The 14,072-nt window shown below is 46.2% G+C and overlaps 1 protein-coding gene across 5 annotated transcripts in view; it reads left to right on the top strand.

Moving 5' to 3' along the window:
* The window catches only part of Pld1 (phospholipase D1), a 211,329-nt gene that overhangs the window by 98,700 nt on the left and 98,557 nt on the right, over positions 1-14,072 (top strand). For all 5 annotated transcript variants that reach the window (XM_076573953.1, XM_076573954.1, XM_076573952.1 and 2 more), the window contains 5 exons: positions 1,537-1,595; positions 3,093-3,185; positions 6,880-7,032; positions 9,760-9,909; positions 10,904-10,987. In XM_076573953.1, coding sequence (XP_076430068.1) covers positions 1,537-1,595; positions 3,093-3,185; positions 6,880-7,032; positions 9,760-9,909; positions 10,904-10,987 — 539 coding nt within the window. The remainder of the gene's footprint in view (positions 1-1,536; positions 1,596-3,092; positions 3,186-6,879; positions 7,033-9,759; positions 9,910-10,903; positions 10,988-14,072) is intronic.

Below are 14,072 nucleotides of genomic sequence, written 5' to 3'. Positions count from 1 at the left end.
GAGCACTTTTCGAGACAAATCCCGGCCTGTGTTAAGCCCTGCATGCTGGAAGTTCCCGTTTCCCTGCCTTCTTGTGTGTTTGCAGTTTGCCCCCACTTCACTATTGTGTGCAGGGAACTCATCTGAATAAGATAAATGCGGAGCTGGGGGTGGTGGTGCGCACTTGGTTCCAGCACCCAGGAGGAGGAGGGCATGGGGTTTGAGGTTATTCTGGGCTGCCTAGGTAAGAATCGTCTCAAAATCAAAACAACAGCACAACAACAACAACAACAACAACAACAGAGAGAGAGAGAGAGAGAGAGAGAGAGAGAGAGAGAGAGAGAGAGAGAGACTTTGGTCCGACTGGATGTCAGTTCTACTACCCCACGCTATATGGTCTTGGTGACTTAGTTTCCCTAAACTGTGGATTGGCGGATCAGAATCTTTGTGCCAATTTTTTTCTCTTTCTTCTTTTTGAGACAAGGCCTTGTGTAGTCTGTGCTAGCCTTGAACTCACTATATAGCTAAGGATGACTTGGAATTTCTGGCCCCAGATCTCACCTCCCCAGTACCTAGACCTGGTTTTATATTTCTGGCTTGTATTTACAGTCTTGCCAGCTACAGCCCACCCACTTGTGTATCCCCCAGTCTGTGTTCACACTGCAGGGGGAAAGTTGTGCATTTGTAAAAGGCGTCAAGGGCCCACAGAGACCAGAATATTTGTCTGTTTTTGCTGTTTTGATGCAGAAGAGCTCTGCCTGGCCTGGCTGTTAAGCGTAGTCTCCTTTTGAAGTTGGGAAAAGGCAACCTCAAAGCGTGTTTAAGAGAACTTGTGAAGAGCCACCTGATGCGGTGTAGCCTGCAAAAAGCCCTTAGTAATGGTATCGGTGAGAGTCGTCATCTCACCGAGCAGTAATCCCACCAGTGGGGCTCTAGCTCAGGCCTGGAAGCCCACATTCTCCAGAACCTGAGGAAAGTTCGAGGCCTGGCGGTGTGGTTTCCATCACGCCTTCCTCCTTTTCTCTGCATTCTCTGTCCTTTCCCATCCCTCGTCCCCCTCTTCTGCATGCCCAAGATTAGCCTACCTTCCTTCTAGAACACTCGCCCTCCACAGGCTCCGAGTGTCCCGTCTCTCCATCCACAGCATAGCACTTTCTTAACTGCGTGTTTAATATGCAGTTCCTTTCCTTTTTTTCTTTTTGGAAACAGAGTCTCATGTATCATGTAGCTCAGGCTGGCCGTGAATGCACTTCACTGTGTAGTCAGCTTGACCTTGAACTCCTGATCATCGTCACTCCTCCTGCCGAGTGCTAGATTACAGGTGTGCACTGCCACGCCATGCCCATGCGCTCGGCACTTTCTCTGCGCGGTGTTGACCCGTCCAGTCTGTAGAGTGAACTGAAGCACTTACACCCGGTGGCACCTCATACGTGGCTCACACAGCCCATCGTGTCCTCTGTTCCTCCCTTCCGTCTCCCTCCCTCGTGTTTTCTTTCCTTCTGATTTATTTTGTTTACTAAATGGTTTTTTGTGGTTTCTTTTTTCTTTTTTTTTTAGACAGAGTTCCTTGATGTAAGCCAGCTGTCTTTCATCCATGATTTGGGACCAAAGGGCCTGTAAGTTCCAGGGCTGGGTCTTTACAGGGAAGTATAAAGAAGCTGGTGGGTATGCATGCCTGATACCACAGCTGGAGGAGGATGGGGCAGCTAGGTCTTCCTGGGGCTTCTCCCGCCAGACTAGCGTGAGATGCGCATATGACACAGAGTGCCCCCTGCAGGAAGCAAGGGTGGCAGCTCTCTCATCTTGCTGGTGTGCTGACACTGCCCCTTGTAAGCCACCAGTGGGAACGGTCAGTACACAAAGTATCCTCACAGCGGTGAGGGATCTAATGCGCAAGACGCCTCTCCCGTCACTTAAGCAAGCTGTTACAACTCCTTTTGAGACAGGGTTTCTTCGTGTAGTTTTTGGTGCCTGTCCTGGATCTCTTTCTGTAGACCAGGCTGGCCTCGAACTCACAGAGATCTGCCTGCCTCTGCCTCTTGAGTGCTGTGTTACAACTCCTTTTAATAAGTATTTAAAAGTAATACTTTGTAACACATGCTGTATAAATAGATAGGGAGTTTACTCAGTGGCTACTTTTCCTTCTCAATATTAGGGTTTGCTCATATAAAGGGTTTACCCTTTTCAATGATTATTTTTTATTAGTTTTAATTACATGTACATGTATGTTAGTGTGTGGGTAGATGCACTAAGTGCAGGTGCCTCTGCAGAGTTCAGAAGAGGGTGTCTGGAGCTGGACTCACAGGTGGCTGTGAGCCGAGTGATGTGGGTGCTGAATCCTCCACAAGAGTAATGGGTGTTCTTACCCGTGAGCCATCGCTCCAGCCCCAGAGCTTACACTTTTCATTTTAGTTAAGTGCAATCCTAGTAGCTATCAAAATTATTTTTTTAAGTTATTGTTATTGTACATCTTTCAAAATAAAGATTTTTTTTTGTTGTTCTTTGGGTTTCTTTCTTTCTTTCTTTTTTTTTTTTTTTTTTTTTTGAGACAGGGTCTCATGTTGCCCAGGCTTGCCTAGAACTCTTTTATGTAGCTGAGGATGATTTTGAACTGCTGATTCTCCTGCCTCTACCACCCAAATGCTGGGATGATAGGCACATGCTAGTATGCCCAGATAAAAGTATCACCACATGCATAGCCAGTAGCTTTGGTCTCCTTTTTCATATGGCCCTATTGATACAACTGCATGTGAAGCCATGTGGAATGTGCTAGACTCTGGGGAGCCCCCAAATCCCATCTCAGCTGCAGCCACAGTGGCCGCAGGGAGGATTTAGCCTTGAGATCCAGGAGCCATCGTGTATAGATCCTACGTTGTATCTGACAGAATCATGGCCTACAAATGCCATAAGGGCTACATTTGGCCGAGGTGCCTGTCAGGGCCTCTGCTGATGTGCCCAGGCTCATAAAGGGAGCTGTAAGCAAGTGGAGGGTGAAGGAAGGGGGCGGGGAGTTATGTGAGAGGTGGTTTATATAGTCCCTGGCTGTGAGGCTGAGCAAGGCAAGTGTGAACTGTAAATGTGAACTTGATGGCTTAATGTGATGTCTCCTTCAGGGAGGGGATGATCATGAAAAGATCCGGGGGACACAGGATACCAGGGTTGAATTGCTGTGGCCAGGGAAGAGCCTGCTACCGATGGTCAAAAAGGTAGGAGTTGGGAGTTTTGTGTATTTGATTGAATAAACTGAGCATTTGGGTGTTTATATACTACTGGCTTTGCTGGTTTTGTTTTGAGGTGTAGCCCAGTCTGGGCTCAACCATTAGGTGTCTAGGTGAACCTTGAACTCCTGATTGTAACAGTACTTTCTTATTGGGACCGCCAGGTCACAAATAACAACAAAGAGACTTATAATTAATTATTAATCTCAGCTTTAGTTTAGGCTTGTTCCTAACTAGTTCTTATAACTTGAATTAACCCATATTTTCAGTTCTGACACGTGGTTTGTTTCTTATCTCCATACCGCCCATCCTGCTTCTTCCGCATTGGGCTGCCATTCTTCTTCCCAGGGTTCTCTCTCTGCCCAGAAGTCCCGCCCACACCTCCTGCCTAGCTTTTTATTACACCAATCCTAACAGTACATCCTCACACAATGTACAAATACCACACAACACCTGGTACTTGCTCCTCCATTTCCCAAGTGGGGCATTACAGATGTTTACCACCACACCCGGCTCTCACATGTGACCTTGCAGCTCCTTAGAATGTAAGCAATGGTGTAGGAAAGCCAGAAACTCCCATTCGAGCTGTCTTCTTACCCTCAGCTGTACAGAACCTCAGGCAGAGGCCGAGCTAAGGGCGTCAGGGTACAAGGGAGTTTGTTAGAGAGATGTGAGGAAGCAGCAGCGGAGGAAGACAGGTAGAAAGAACAGGGAAGGGAGCTCCAGAGGATCATGGGTAACCTAGCCACGCACGCAGGGAGAGGATGAACTTGCAGGGCTTGGCGGCCGTCAGCGCATCTCTTCTCCTCCTCTCCTGGAGGTGGTTTTCCCAGCCTCCTATGGCTCTACTGGCCACTCCTCCTCTTTTCCCCATGTCATCTGCTGTGAGCCAGACACAGCTTTCTACACTTAAGCTTTGAACCCCAGTGATTTTTTTTCTTCTTAGAGACTCTGGGCTGCCAGAGTTCTGCAGCGTGTGAGCAGACTAGACTAGAAGAATTAGTGGAGTCATCGGTGGTCAGCACCACCTTGTTGGGATGACTCAGACTTGCCAGTAACTAATGATTGAAGGAATCAGCTGACACTTGGACAATGTGACTGTGGGTGTGCTGTCACCTACCAAAGTGAAACAGCCCACGTGATCCCAGCATCGTACATTGGACACAAAGGCACACACAGCAGGAGAACTCAACATTTAAAATGAGTCCATGGATGAATTCCTACTGAGGCTGCTAGACACTGTAGAAGCAAGCCCTTGGGCTCACGGAGCTCTGGGGAAAATGAGATCATATGTAAATGGGGAGGTAGAAATGGCGTGGATTTAAGTGGTGTTGGGGGTGATGTGGGAAGACCCAGGCACTGTGATGACGAGGGGTCTGGGGTCGCAGCATCGACTGTGGCCCCAGGAGCCCAGTCAAAGGCCCCGAGGATCCAGTTCTGAGTTCACTGCCCTGGAGGAGCACTGACAGCAGACAGGACGGGAAGATTTTGTTACCCATGTAAACTTTGGAAGGAATCATGTTTCAGTCGAAAAGCCGTGATTCTTCCTGGCAGGAAATTCTGTCATTTTAAATTTGGTAAATGTGTGGGTAGATTCTCCAGCCTCACCTCCATAGTTGCATGTCCTGAGTCACAGCTGAAGAATTTCAGGTATCAGACATGATAGACAGATGGCAGCCTTCAGAGGACAGTGTGGGAGTCTTCCATACAGCTTGGCTGGTGTTTAGAAGCATCAGGAGTTACTTCTAAAGGCGACATTCATTCACAGTGCTTAGTTCTCAGTTTTTACACTTTTGGCTGGTCATGGTGGTGCTTGCCTTTAATTCCAGCACTGGAATTGGACTGGAACTTACAACAGTCCTCCAGCTTTGTCCGCCCATGTGTTGAGATTGTAGGCATCAGCCACCACACACTGCTGGGGCCTCAGTTCTTTTTTCCATGAAAGCCTAGGAGGCTCAGTTCCCTTTGTGTGCCGTGCCCCCAGGTGCATCACCCTAGTGGATAGCCGCAGGCTTGCTCTGACCTTGATCATTTTCCTTTAGTTCCTGTATCGTGCACCAGTACTTCCTTTACTGTAGGCTGTAGTCGCTTGTTTGTACTCATACTCTTTGGGGGCCCACCACCCAGCTCCCAAACAATCACATGGAGACTTATTCTTACTTATGAGTGCCCAGCCTGTGCTTGGCTTGCTTCTAGCCTGTTTTTCTTACATGATTCTGTCCACCTTTTGTCTCTGGGCCTCTCCCTTTCTCTGTTCTAGGCACCTTTTACTTCTTACTCTGTGGCTGGCTGTGTAGCTGGTGGCTGGCCCCGTGTCCTCCCTCCTTCTGCTTCTCCTGTTCTTGCTCCTTCCTCTTCTCTATTCTCCCTGGCTGCCAGCCCACCTATTCTCTCTTTATTAGACCATCCGGTGTTTTAGACAGGCAAAGTAACACAGCTTCACAGAGTTAAACAAATGCAACATAAAAGAATGCAGCACATCTTTGCATCATTAAACAAATATTCCACAGCATAAACAAATGTAACACATCTTCAACTAACATTCTACACAATAGGGAACCTGCCCCATCTCCTTGTGCCAGTTGGGAAAGAGGCAGCCTATACGAGAACCCAAATGAATACAGCAAGACTATATAGAAGTCAACGGAGATTTGTCTACATTGTCTGTACTCATAAAGCCCACTGAAGTACGCCATGGCCAGTAGTTTTAGTAAAGAACTGTTCTAGATTTATTTTACATTTATTTACTTAGTTTTTGGAGGGAGGAGTGTGAGGGGGAGGGCGTGTGATCTTTAGCTTTCAGCCCCTCACTGTGGCCTTAGCTCACGTCCTGCTGTCATTGAACACACACTTGTCCCCGAACTCGAAGTGTTCCTTCGCTTCGGTATCTGCTTCCTCTCCACTCTGCAGGACAACCTTGGCCCTGCTGCACTGGTTGGGATCCTTCCTACCCTCGATCGGACCCTTTGCAGCGGGGCCGAGGTGCTCCTCCTGCACCGCCCAGTCCTCCTCCCCTCTAGCACCTACCCATTTATCCAAAGAGGGTCCTGGCTTCTCCCTCCAGGAGGCTCGCTCGCCAGCTCCCCTGGGAACAGATATCTGCATGCTTTCCGTTGGAGAGATGTTTACACTGCCGCCCACTGCCGCCCGCTCCTCCATTAGGAAGCTCTTGAGCGCTGGATTGAACGAAGTGCCTCTGAGAGCTACTTGTGCACTGTTGAACATCATTCATTAATGATCCTTCAGCCAGAAATACTTTGAAATGAACAGCAGAATATGTGGAGTATTGGATGTAGCTATTAAATTTTCTAGACTCAGTTGCCTTTATGATGGTTTATGTGAGCAAATACCACTCCATTCTTCAGTAAGGGGCTCTTCAGTGCTTCCTGTTGACATCAGGGACATTCTTCCAAGAATGAATGAATGAATTCTTTTTAATTGCTTGGTGTCCACACACAAGCACAACGGAAAGGCTTGTTTTGGAGTAATTACCCTCCCTCCTGGGAATCAGACCCTGTGCGTGCTAGGCGAGCGAGCATTGTGCCTTTGAGCCACGGCGGTAGTTCTTGTTCCATGGCGGTCTTGAAAAGGCACAAATGCCCCAGGTGAGACATGACATCAAGACTTGAGTAACAGTTCATTCTCTTGCTGCAGCCCTGAAGCCCCTGTTGTCTCCTTCCAGGTGGTTAATAGTGAAAGACTCCTTCCTGCTGTATATGAAACCAGACAGTGGGGCCATAGCCTTCGTCCTCCTTGTAGATAAAGAATTCAGAATAAAAGTGGGAAGGAAAGACACAGAAACCAAATACGGACTTCGAATCGATAATCTTTCAAGGTAGAAATTTCTAATGTTTAAAACTTATTTCTTCCCCTGTCTATTCAAGGCCAAAATTTTCTCTTACCATGAAAAAGGAGTAAACTAGATTTAAATGTTTGTAATTGTTGCTTGGAGCTCCTCAATCAGAAGTAATAGAACTTACGAGTGCATGAGTGTGTGTGTGTGTGTGTGTGTGTGTGTGTGTGTGTGTGTGTGGTAGGTGCATATGAATTAATACAAGTGCTTGCAAAGGTTAAAAGGGGACATTGGATGCCTTGGAGCTAGAGAACAAAGTTTGGCAACCCATCTACCAATTTGTTGAATGAATCAATTGGTAGTTTGCATTTTTAAAGTAATACAGTTTTATATATTTAAAAATTAATATATTTTGTTAATGAACATCTTTAGAGTGATTTGATCTGCAAAATTTTGTCTGTGTACAGATTTTGAGAAAGATATCTTAAGAAGATACGAAATGTACATTTTTATATATTTTATTAGCAAATACATTATGTGCTGCTGTAGATTTCTTTCTGGCAGATGTAATACCATGAAAAAGTTGTGTGTGTGTGTGTGTGTGTGTGTGTGTGTGTGTGTGTGTGTGTGTGTGTGTGTGTGATCACTCTCATCCATATAAATAGTCATCATTCCTCTTTGCACAGTTACAATAGGCATGTATCTCTCTCTTTAATACGTGTGTGCAGCTGTGTGTGCCTGCATGCATGGTTGTGTATGTGCATGTGTGTGGGGTGAGGTGGGCGAAAACAACATGGAGCTTCCTCCTTCTCTCTCAGAAGGTAACTTTCAGGATTGTTATGAAATGCCTCCTTATCTCCACTGGCCACACCAAGTAGATCTGTCAAAATCCAGGCTTCTCCTGTCTCCTTGTCATTCCAGCCAACAAGACCAGCTTCGCCTTTTACTTAGGGCTACTGATCTCTGTTTCGTTTGTAAACGCCCCTACTGCAGCCTTTGGTTCTGGGTTGGCAGTTCTCTTTGTAATCCCTCTCACATGTTTATTTTTTTGCCTCCTCCCTCTTGCTCCTTCTATTTTTTATTCATCCATTTATTTGTGTGTATGTTTGAGTCAGTCCTTTCCTTCCACTATGTGGGTCTGGGGGATCGAACTCAAGCTTGTCACGAAGCTTGATTGGCAGGTGTGTCTACCCACTGAGCCATCCCACTGGCCCTCCTATTTTTAAAAAGTATTTTTTTATGATTATTATATACATGTGTGTGGTGTATGTGTGAATAGGGGTGCACGTGTGCCACATCACACATGTGGAAGTCACAGGGAAACGTTGTGAAGTTGGTTCTCTCTTTACATGGGTCCCAGGGATGGAATTCAGGTCACCAGGCTTGTCCTGCATGCTTTTGTCTGCTGAGCATCTGCCTGGCTCTCAGTCTCTTCCCCTCCTCCCCCACTGGGCTGAGACTCCTCTCTCCCACACAACCATCTTCCCAGAACAGCTCTGCCCCAGGGGAGCTTGACCCCAGGCGACTTCTGAGCCCTCTCTTCTGTCCGGCATGATCCATTGCTACACCTGTTGGGGATGCTTCTCTCCCTCCCCAGCCCCTCTCACCTCCCTGTCCCCACACCCTACCAGCCCTTCACTGGACGGTAGCTCTCTAAGGCCAGCGCCGCCTGTGAAGTATTGAGGGGCTGTTTGGACACCTGTGCTCTTTATAAATAATTAACTGCAGAATCTGTGCATAGGGCCCCTTCCTTGCTTTCCATGAGAACTGTTGTGTACCCCCCCACCCCCATAATCAAACCAAAGCAGAGCTTGCTCTGCCTTCTCACTGGGTCCTGTTTCTCAGCATGGCGTAGGGCAGCCAGTGCCTGCACCTTGACCTTTGACCTTCAGCGCTAGGTAACCTGTCTTCACTCTTGGTAATAGCCATTCACTCTGACACTTGGGATAAAGTTTTGTTTTTTTCTTCCTGTAATCCACTAGAATTTATTCTCAGTATTTTTAATTCTGTAACAAGTTGAGGTGGCTTGCTCAAGTGATAGAAAAGCCTAATGTAAACTGGCTTATTCCAGGGCAAATTAATTAGCCATGTTGGGCGATTAGTTCTCAAGATAAATTACACCATTAAGACACATTTCCTAGGTTTCCTTAGCTCTGGAATCTGCCTCATCCTCAGACCAGTCCCCTTCTAGCCACAAGAAGGCTGCTCACAGCACACTCAGCAGGAGGGAGGGAGGGAGGGAGGGAGGGAGGGAGGGTGGGTTTTTTCATACCACTCTGTTCTCAGAGCTGCTCTCACTGGGTGGGACTGGCTCTAGTGCCCTTGTCCCAGCCCACTAGGATGAGAGGGGTAAGGGATGCTGCTTTGTAGAGCTTTGCTGGATTCCAAGGAAAGAGACATCCCCTAAGGACAGCCGAAGCCAGAGGAGTCAGTGTAAAGCGACCTGGGCTGGAGGAACTCCGGCAGAAGTGTGACCTCACTCTGTACCTTCTCCACATCCCTCCTCATCTCCCAAGCAGTTCAAGGTCTACATCAAACGCCTTCCTGTGTGTCTGCCTGCTTGAGTGAGTGGGGAGCCTGACAAGGAAGTTCTGACCCAGTGAGTGTCCTGAGGAATTCTACCAAGGTGTTTAGAAGCTTGCTTTTTCAAATGTCCATGAACTAAAAATGTCAATTCATGTTTGCTGTCGCTTGTTTAATCTTGAAATTTGTTTTAAGAGCTAGAACTCAGAGTAAACCCCCAGCACCTGCTTTTGCTTTTCTTTAAAGGACACTGATTTTGAAATGTAACAGCTACCGGCATGCTCGGTGGTGGGGAGGAGCCATAGAAGAGTTCATTCAGAAGCACGGCGCTGACTTTCTCAAAGACCACCGCTTCGGTTCCTACGCGGCCGTCCACGAGAACACTTTAGCTAAATGGTGAGGTATTTTTGCTCACAGGTGTTCATCTACTATTATAATGGTTTAAATTTACCTGGAATCAGTCTCAAAACTAAACCAGTGGGTTTTTTACTCAGTGATGGATCTTACTTAAAGGTATGATCGCAGGTCAGTCTTTCAAGTTTGGTTTTTTGAGACTCTTTAATGGTGAGCTTACCTTCCTTTAGATTTTGAAGTTTCATTTGTTTTGTGAGATAGGATCTTGTGAAGTCCAGTCGGACCTTGAACTTGCAATGTAGCCAAAAATGACCTTGAACTCCTGATCCTCCTGCCTCACCCCCAACACATGATTGCAAGCCTGCTTCACTGTACCTAGATAGAACTCTGATTTCTAAAATCAACTTCAGGACTGGGTACATAGCGAAGTTACAGTGTTTATTTAGAATGCATGAATCCCTGGTTAGATCCCCAGTACCCCATAAAATCAGGCATGGTGGCACTGGTTTGTAATCCCAGCAACTGGGAATTGGAAGCCAGAGGATCATTATTTTAAGGTCATGTTTGGCCCCGTAATCAGAGGCCAGTCTAAGCTACCTGAGACCCAGTTCTAAAAAGAAAAACAAACTCTAACTTTATGTATCTCTTAAAAGTACAATGGAAGTTTATTTAAATCATTTATGTTTTCCACCCATGGATTTGAGTTGGTCTGCTTTTAGGCTCAGCTGAAAAACCTGTATAACAAGAAGGCTCATGAGAGTGATTGACATGCTGTAGTCTAAACAAAGAAGGCTGAGTCTATCTCCTAACTGCCTTTCCTAGGTAATAGATGGAGGCAAGATCATGTTGTCAATCTTGTCTCCAGTTACTCAAAGGAAAATGGCAGTATGTAGACTAGGTAGAGCCCTCTACGCTTTGCCTTAGCCTAGGATGTGTTTACTTTACTTTACTTTTTTTTTTTTTTTTTTGGTCTTGTTTTATTTAAAAAAAAAAAAAAAAAAGAAAGAAACGAAGGAACAAAACCTTTGTCTTCCAGGTATGTGAACGCCAAAGGCTACTTTGAAGATATCGCAAATGCCATGGAAGGTGCAACAGAAGAGATTTTTATCACAGACTGGTGGTTAGTATCTGTCCACGAGAATGTTGTCCGGAAGCATCTCTGTTTAGAAATGTGCTGTTGGAGAATTCCACACTATGGAAACCAACAGTAGCCATGATGGCTCGACTAAGTCTCAACAGCTAAGTAGCAGACTCCAGCAAAAGACGTTTCCAAAACTGTCCTTCAAATGTTATGTTGGCTGCTTTTCTAATTGCTGTGACAGAAATAACATGAAGAAGGGCTTGTCTTGGCTCGCAGTTTGAGAGCACAGTCCGTCATGCTGTGGTAGGTGGGCCTGGTGAGAGGCACGTGAGGGCACTGTCACTTTGTATGCGTGGTCATGAAGCAGAGGAGATGACCCCGTGTCCCTCACACATTCTCCTCTTTATTCCGTCTGGGATGCCAACCCGCAGATGATGCTGTCCTGTATTTAGGACAGCGTCTTCCCATCCAGTTAACCCAATCTAAAAACTCCTTCACCGAACTGCCCAGAGTTTTGTTTCCTAGGTGATTCTAGATTCTGCTAAGTTGACAATCAGCGTTAACTACTGCAAGTGTCTTCTGAAAGTATTCAGCTTGAACGGTTTTGGAAGCAGACATGCAAATGTTTGTGTTGGTATGCTCCTGTGCAAGCATGGCTGTGGAGATGGCAAGTCCATCCTCGTTTAGCTGTCGTCTTCCCATCCCTTACTGCCCCTTCACTCGATCAGGGAACAGCTCCTGCACTTCCTCTCCGACACTCAGACAGCTGCTCTTGCTCCTGCTGCCGAAAGGGCCTGGGCCGCTCTTGGCATTCCATCAGATCTTAACCTTTCACCTGTGGTGAAAACCGCCACGGGAGTCATGATGCTCACTTTACCAGTCACTGGAAATCTCATGTCTAAAGCTCCTTAGTTTTGGGGGACTTGGATCTGTGGAGTTGGTGTGGGCTTTGTATGTGTGGTCTAGACTTCAGTTCCAGCACCGTCATCTTAGAACACTGCAGCCCATCACAGATGCCAGCGTGGCTGAGATGGAGATGGAAATGGCCTGGACTCTGATACCCTCATAGGAACTGAAGTGAATTTCTAAATCCACTCTACCCTCTTTGAGAGACACGGCCGTGCTTTGAAACCTGGGTTGACTGGAATTCACGGTATGGCCCAGGCTGGCCTTTAACTCACGCAGTCCTGCCTCAGCATCCTGAGTGCTGGGATTGCTGACTGGAGCCATGCCTGGCTCTGAAATTCTGCTTTTGTCTCCTTCTTCCTTCTTCCAGGTGTTCTTCGTATGCGAAGCTTGAAAACAGCTTCCTGATTTAGTGTTTTAGTCCTAGATTGGGGGACAGGGGAGAGTGGTAGAAATGTGAACCCATTTTCTGCTTCTCTTCAGTTCTATGGAAATCTGAAGCTTGCTTCTCCAGATATAAAAATGTCTTCTTCTAAGCTTCCATACTCAGGCTTCCCTCCACATCATCTTACATTTTCCTAGGCTAGTTTCATAGTTTTCAATATTTTCCCTCTTGGTTGTTATATCGAATAATTTCCTTTTTTCTAAATTTACATTTTTTACTTATTTTGTGTGCATGTGTAGGTTTGTGTATGTACATGCGTGTGCCACAGCCACCACACGTAGAGGTCAGAGGATAACGTGCAGCAGACAGTCCTCTCTCTTCACCATGTGGGTCCCAGGCCACCAACTCAGTCATTGGGCTTGGTGGCCTGTGCTTGTCCCTACTGAGCCGACTCCCCAGCCCCAGTGCTTGATGATTTCTGGGCAGCTACCTTCTTAACCTTCATCCTGGCATTGAGCTTATGAAGCAAAGTTTGGTGTTTTTGTTTTTTCTATTTTTGTGGTGATTGTCTTTTTATTTTAGAATTTTATGATTCTCAATATCTTCTGTTTCCCTGAGGATTTTCCTCTTCTGTTCATCTTTATGTATAGTTGCATTTTTAATAATATCTGATAAGGGATTAAACTAGATAATCAGTCCAGTAAGATGACTCAGTGGGTAAAGGCACTTGCCACCACCATGCCTGGTGACCCAAGATTCAGTCCTCTGATCTCCAAATGTGCACTGGACGGGCGCATGTGCACACATGCATGCAAGAACACACACACAAACAAATAAATACAATTTTTAAGAACATGTGATGTAAATAGTGATAATCTCAGCATCCACAGTACCTATTGTTGTTATTTATTTCATGCAAGTTGCTTTGTTTTGTTGTTGCTGTGTGCACAGTATTTTTTTTAAATTGTATTCTAGAAAATTTGACATGCTGGTGTAAGACTTGGAATCTTATTTAAATCTGTGGACAGTGTTTTCTTTCTTTTTTTTTTCCATTTTTTTTTTTGAGACAGGGTTTCCTTGTAGCCCTGGCTGTCCTGGAACTCACTCTGTAGACCAGACTGGTCTCAAACTCAGTTCTCACAGAGATTCTCCTGTCTCTGCCTACTGAGTGCTGGGATTAAAGGTGTGGGTCACCACCAGCCGGCCTTTTTTTTTTTTTTTTTTTTACTTTTTTGAGACAGGGTGTCTCTGTGTAGTTTTGGAGCCTGTCCTGGATCTCGCTCTGTAGACCAGGCTCGAACTCACAGAGATCCACGTGGCTCTGTCTCCCGAATGCTGGGATTATAGGCATGCGCCACCACCTCCCAGAGAGAGTGTTTTCTTTAGCAGGCCATGGCCTCATTTGGATTAGACAGAAAGTTCCAAGCAGCATTTGGAGTGCTTAACAATTGTTTTTAGATTTATTTATTTCATTTTGTGTGTATGAGTGTTTGCCGGCATGTGTGTATGTATGTATATGCATGGTATGCTGGGGCAGAAGAGGGTGTCGGATTTCCTAGAACTGGAGTTTTGGATGGCTGTGAACTATCATGTGAGTGCTGGGAACTGAACCTGGGTCCTTTGCAGGGGCAACAATCCCCTTAACTTCCAGGCCATCTCTCCATCCTCTAGGGGTGGGGTATTGATACCAGTTTAGCCTTTGCTCTGCTGTTGTCTGGGCTATGTAATGTGCGCCATCTGGTGGTCGATCTGGGGCATGGCCGCAGTCTATTAGTTCAGCACCTGGAACTCCTTAGATAAATTTTGCTGTGGTCAAATCCCCTCAGGGACAGC

This window comes from Peromyscus maniculatus, chromosome 6 (genome assembly GCF_049852395.1).
Source record: "Peromyscus maniculatus bairdii isolate BWxNUB_F1_BW_parent chromosome 6, HU_Pman_BW_mat_3.1, whole genome shotgun sequence".
Lineage (NCBI taxonomy): Eukaryota > Metazoa > Chordata > Mammalia > Rodentia > Cricetidae > Peromyscus > Peromyscus maniculatus.
This window is presented reverse-complemented; position numbering and strand designations above follow the sequence as displayed.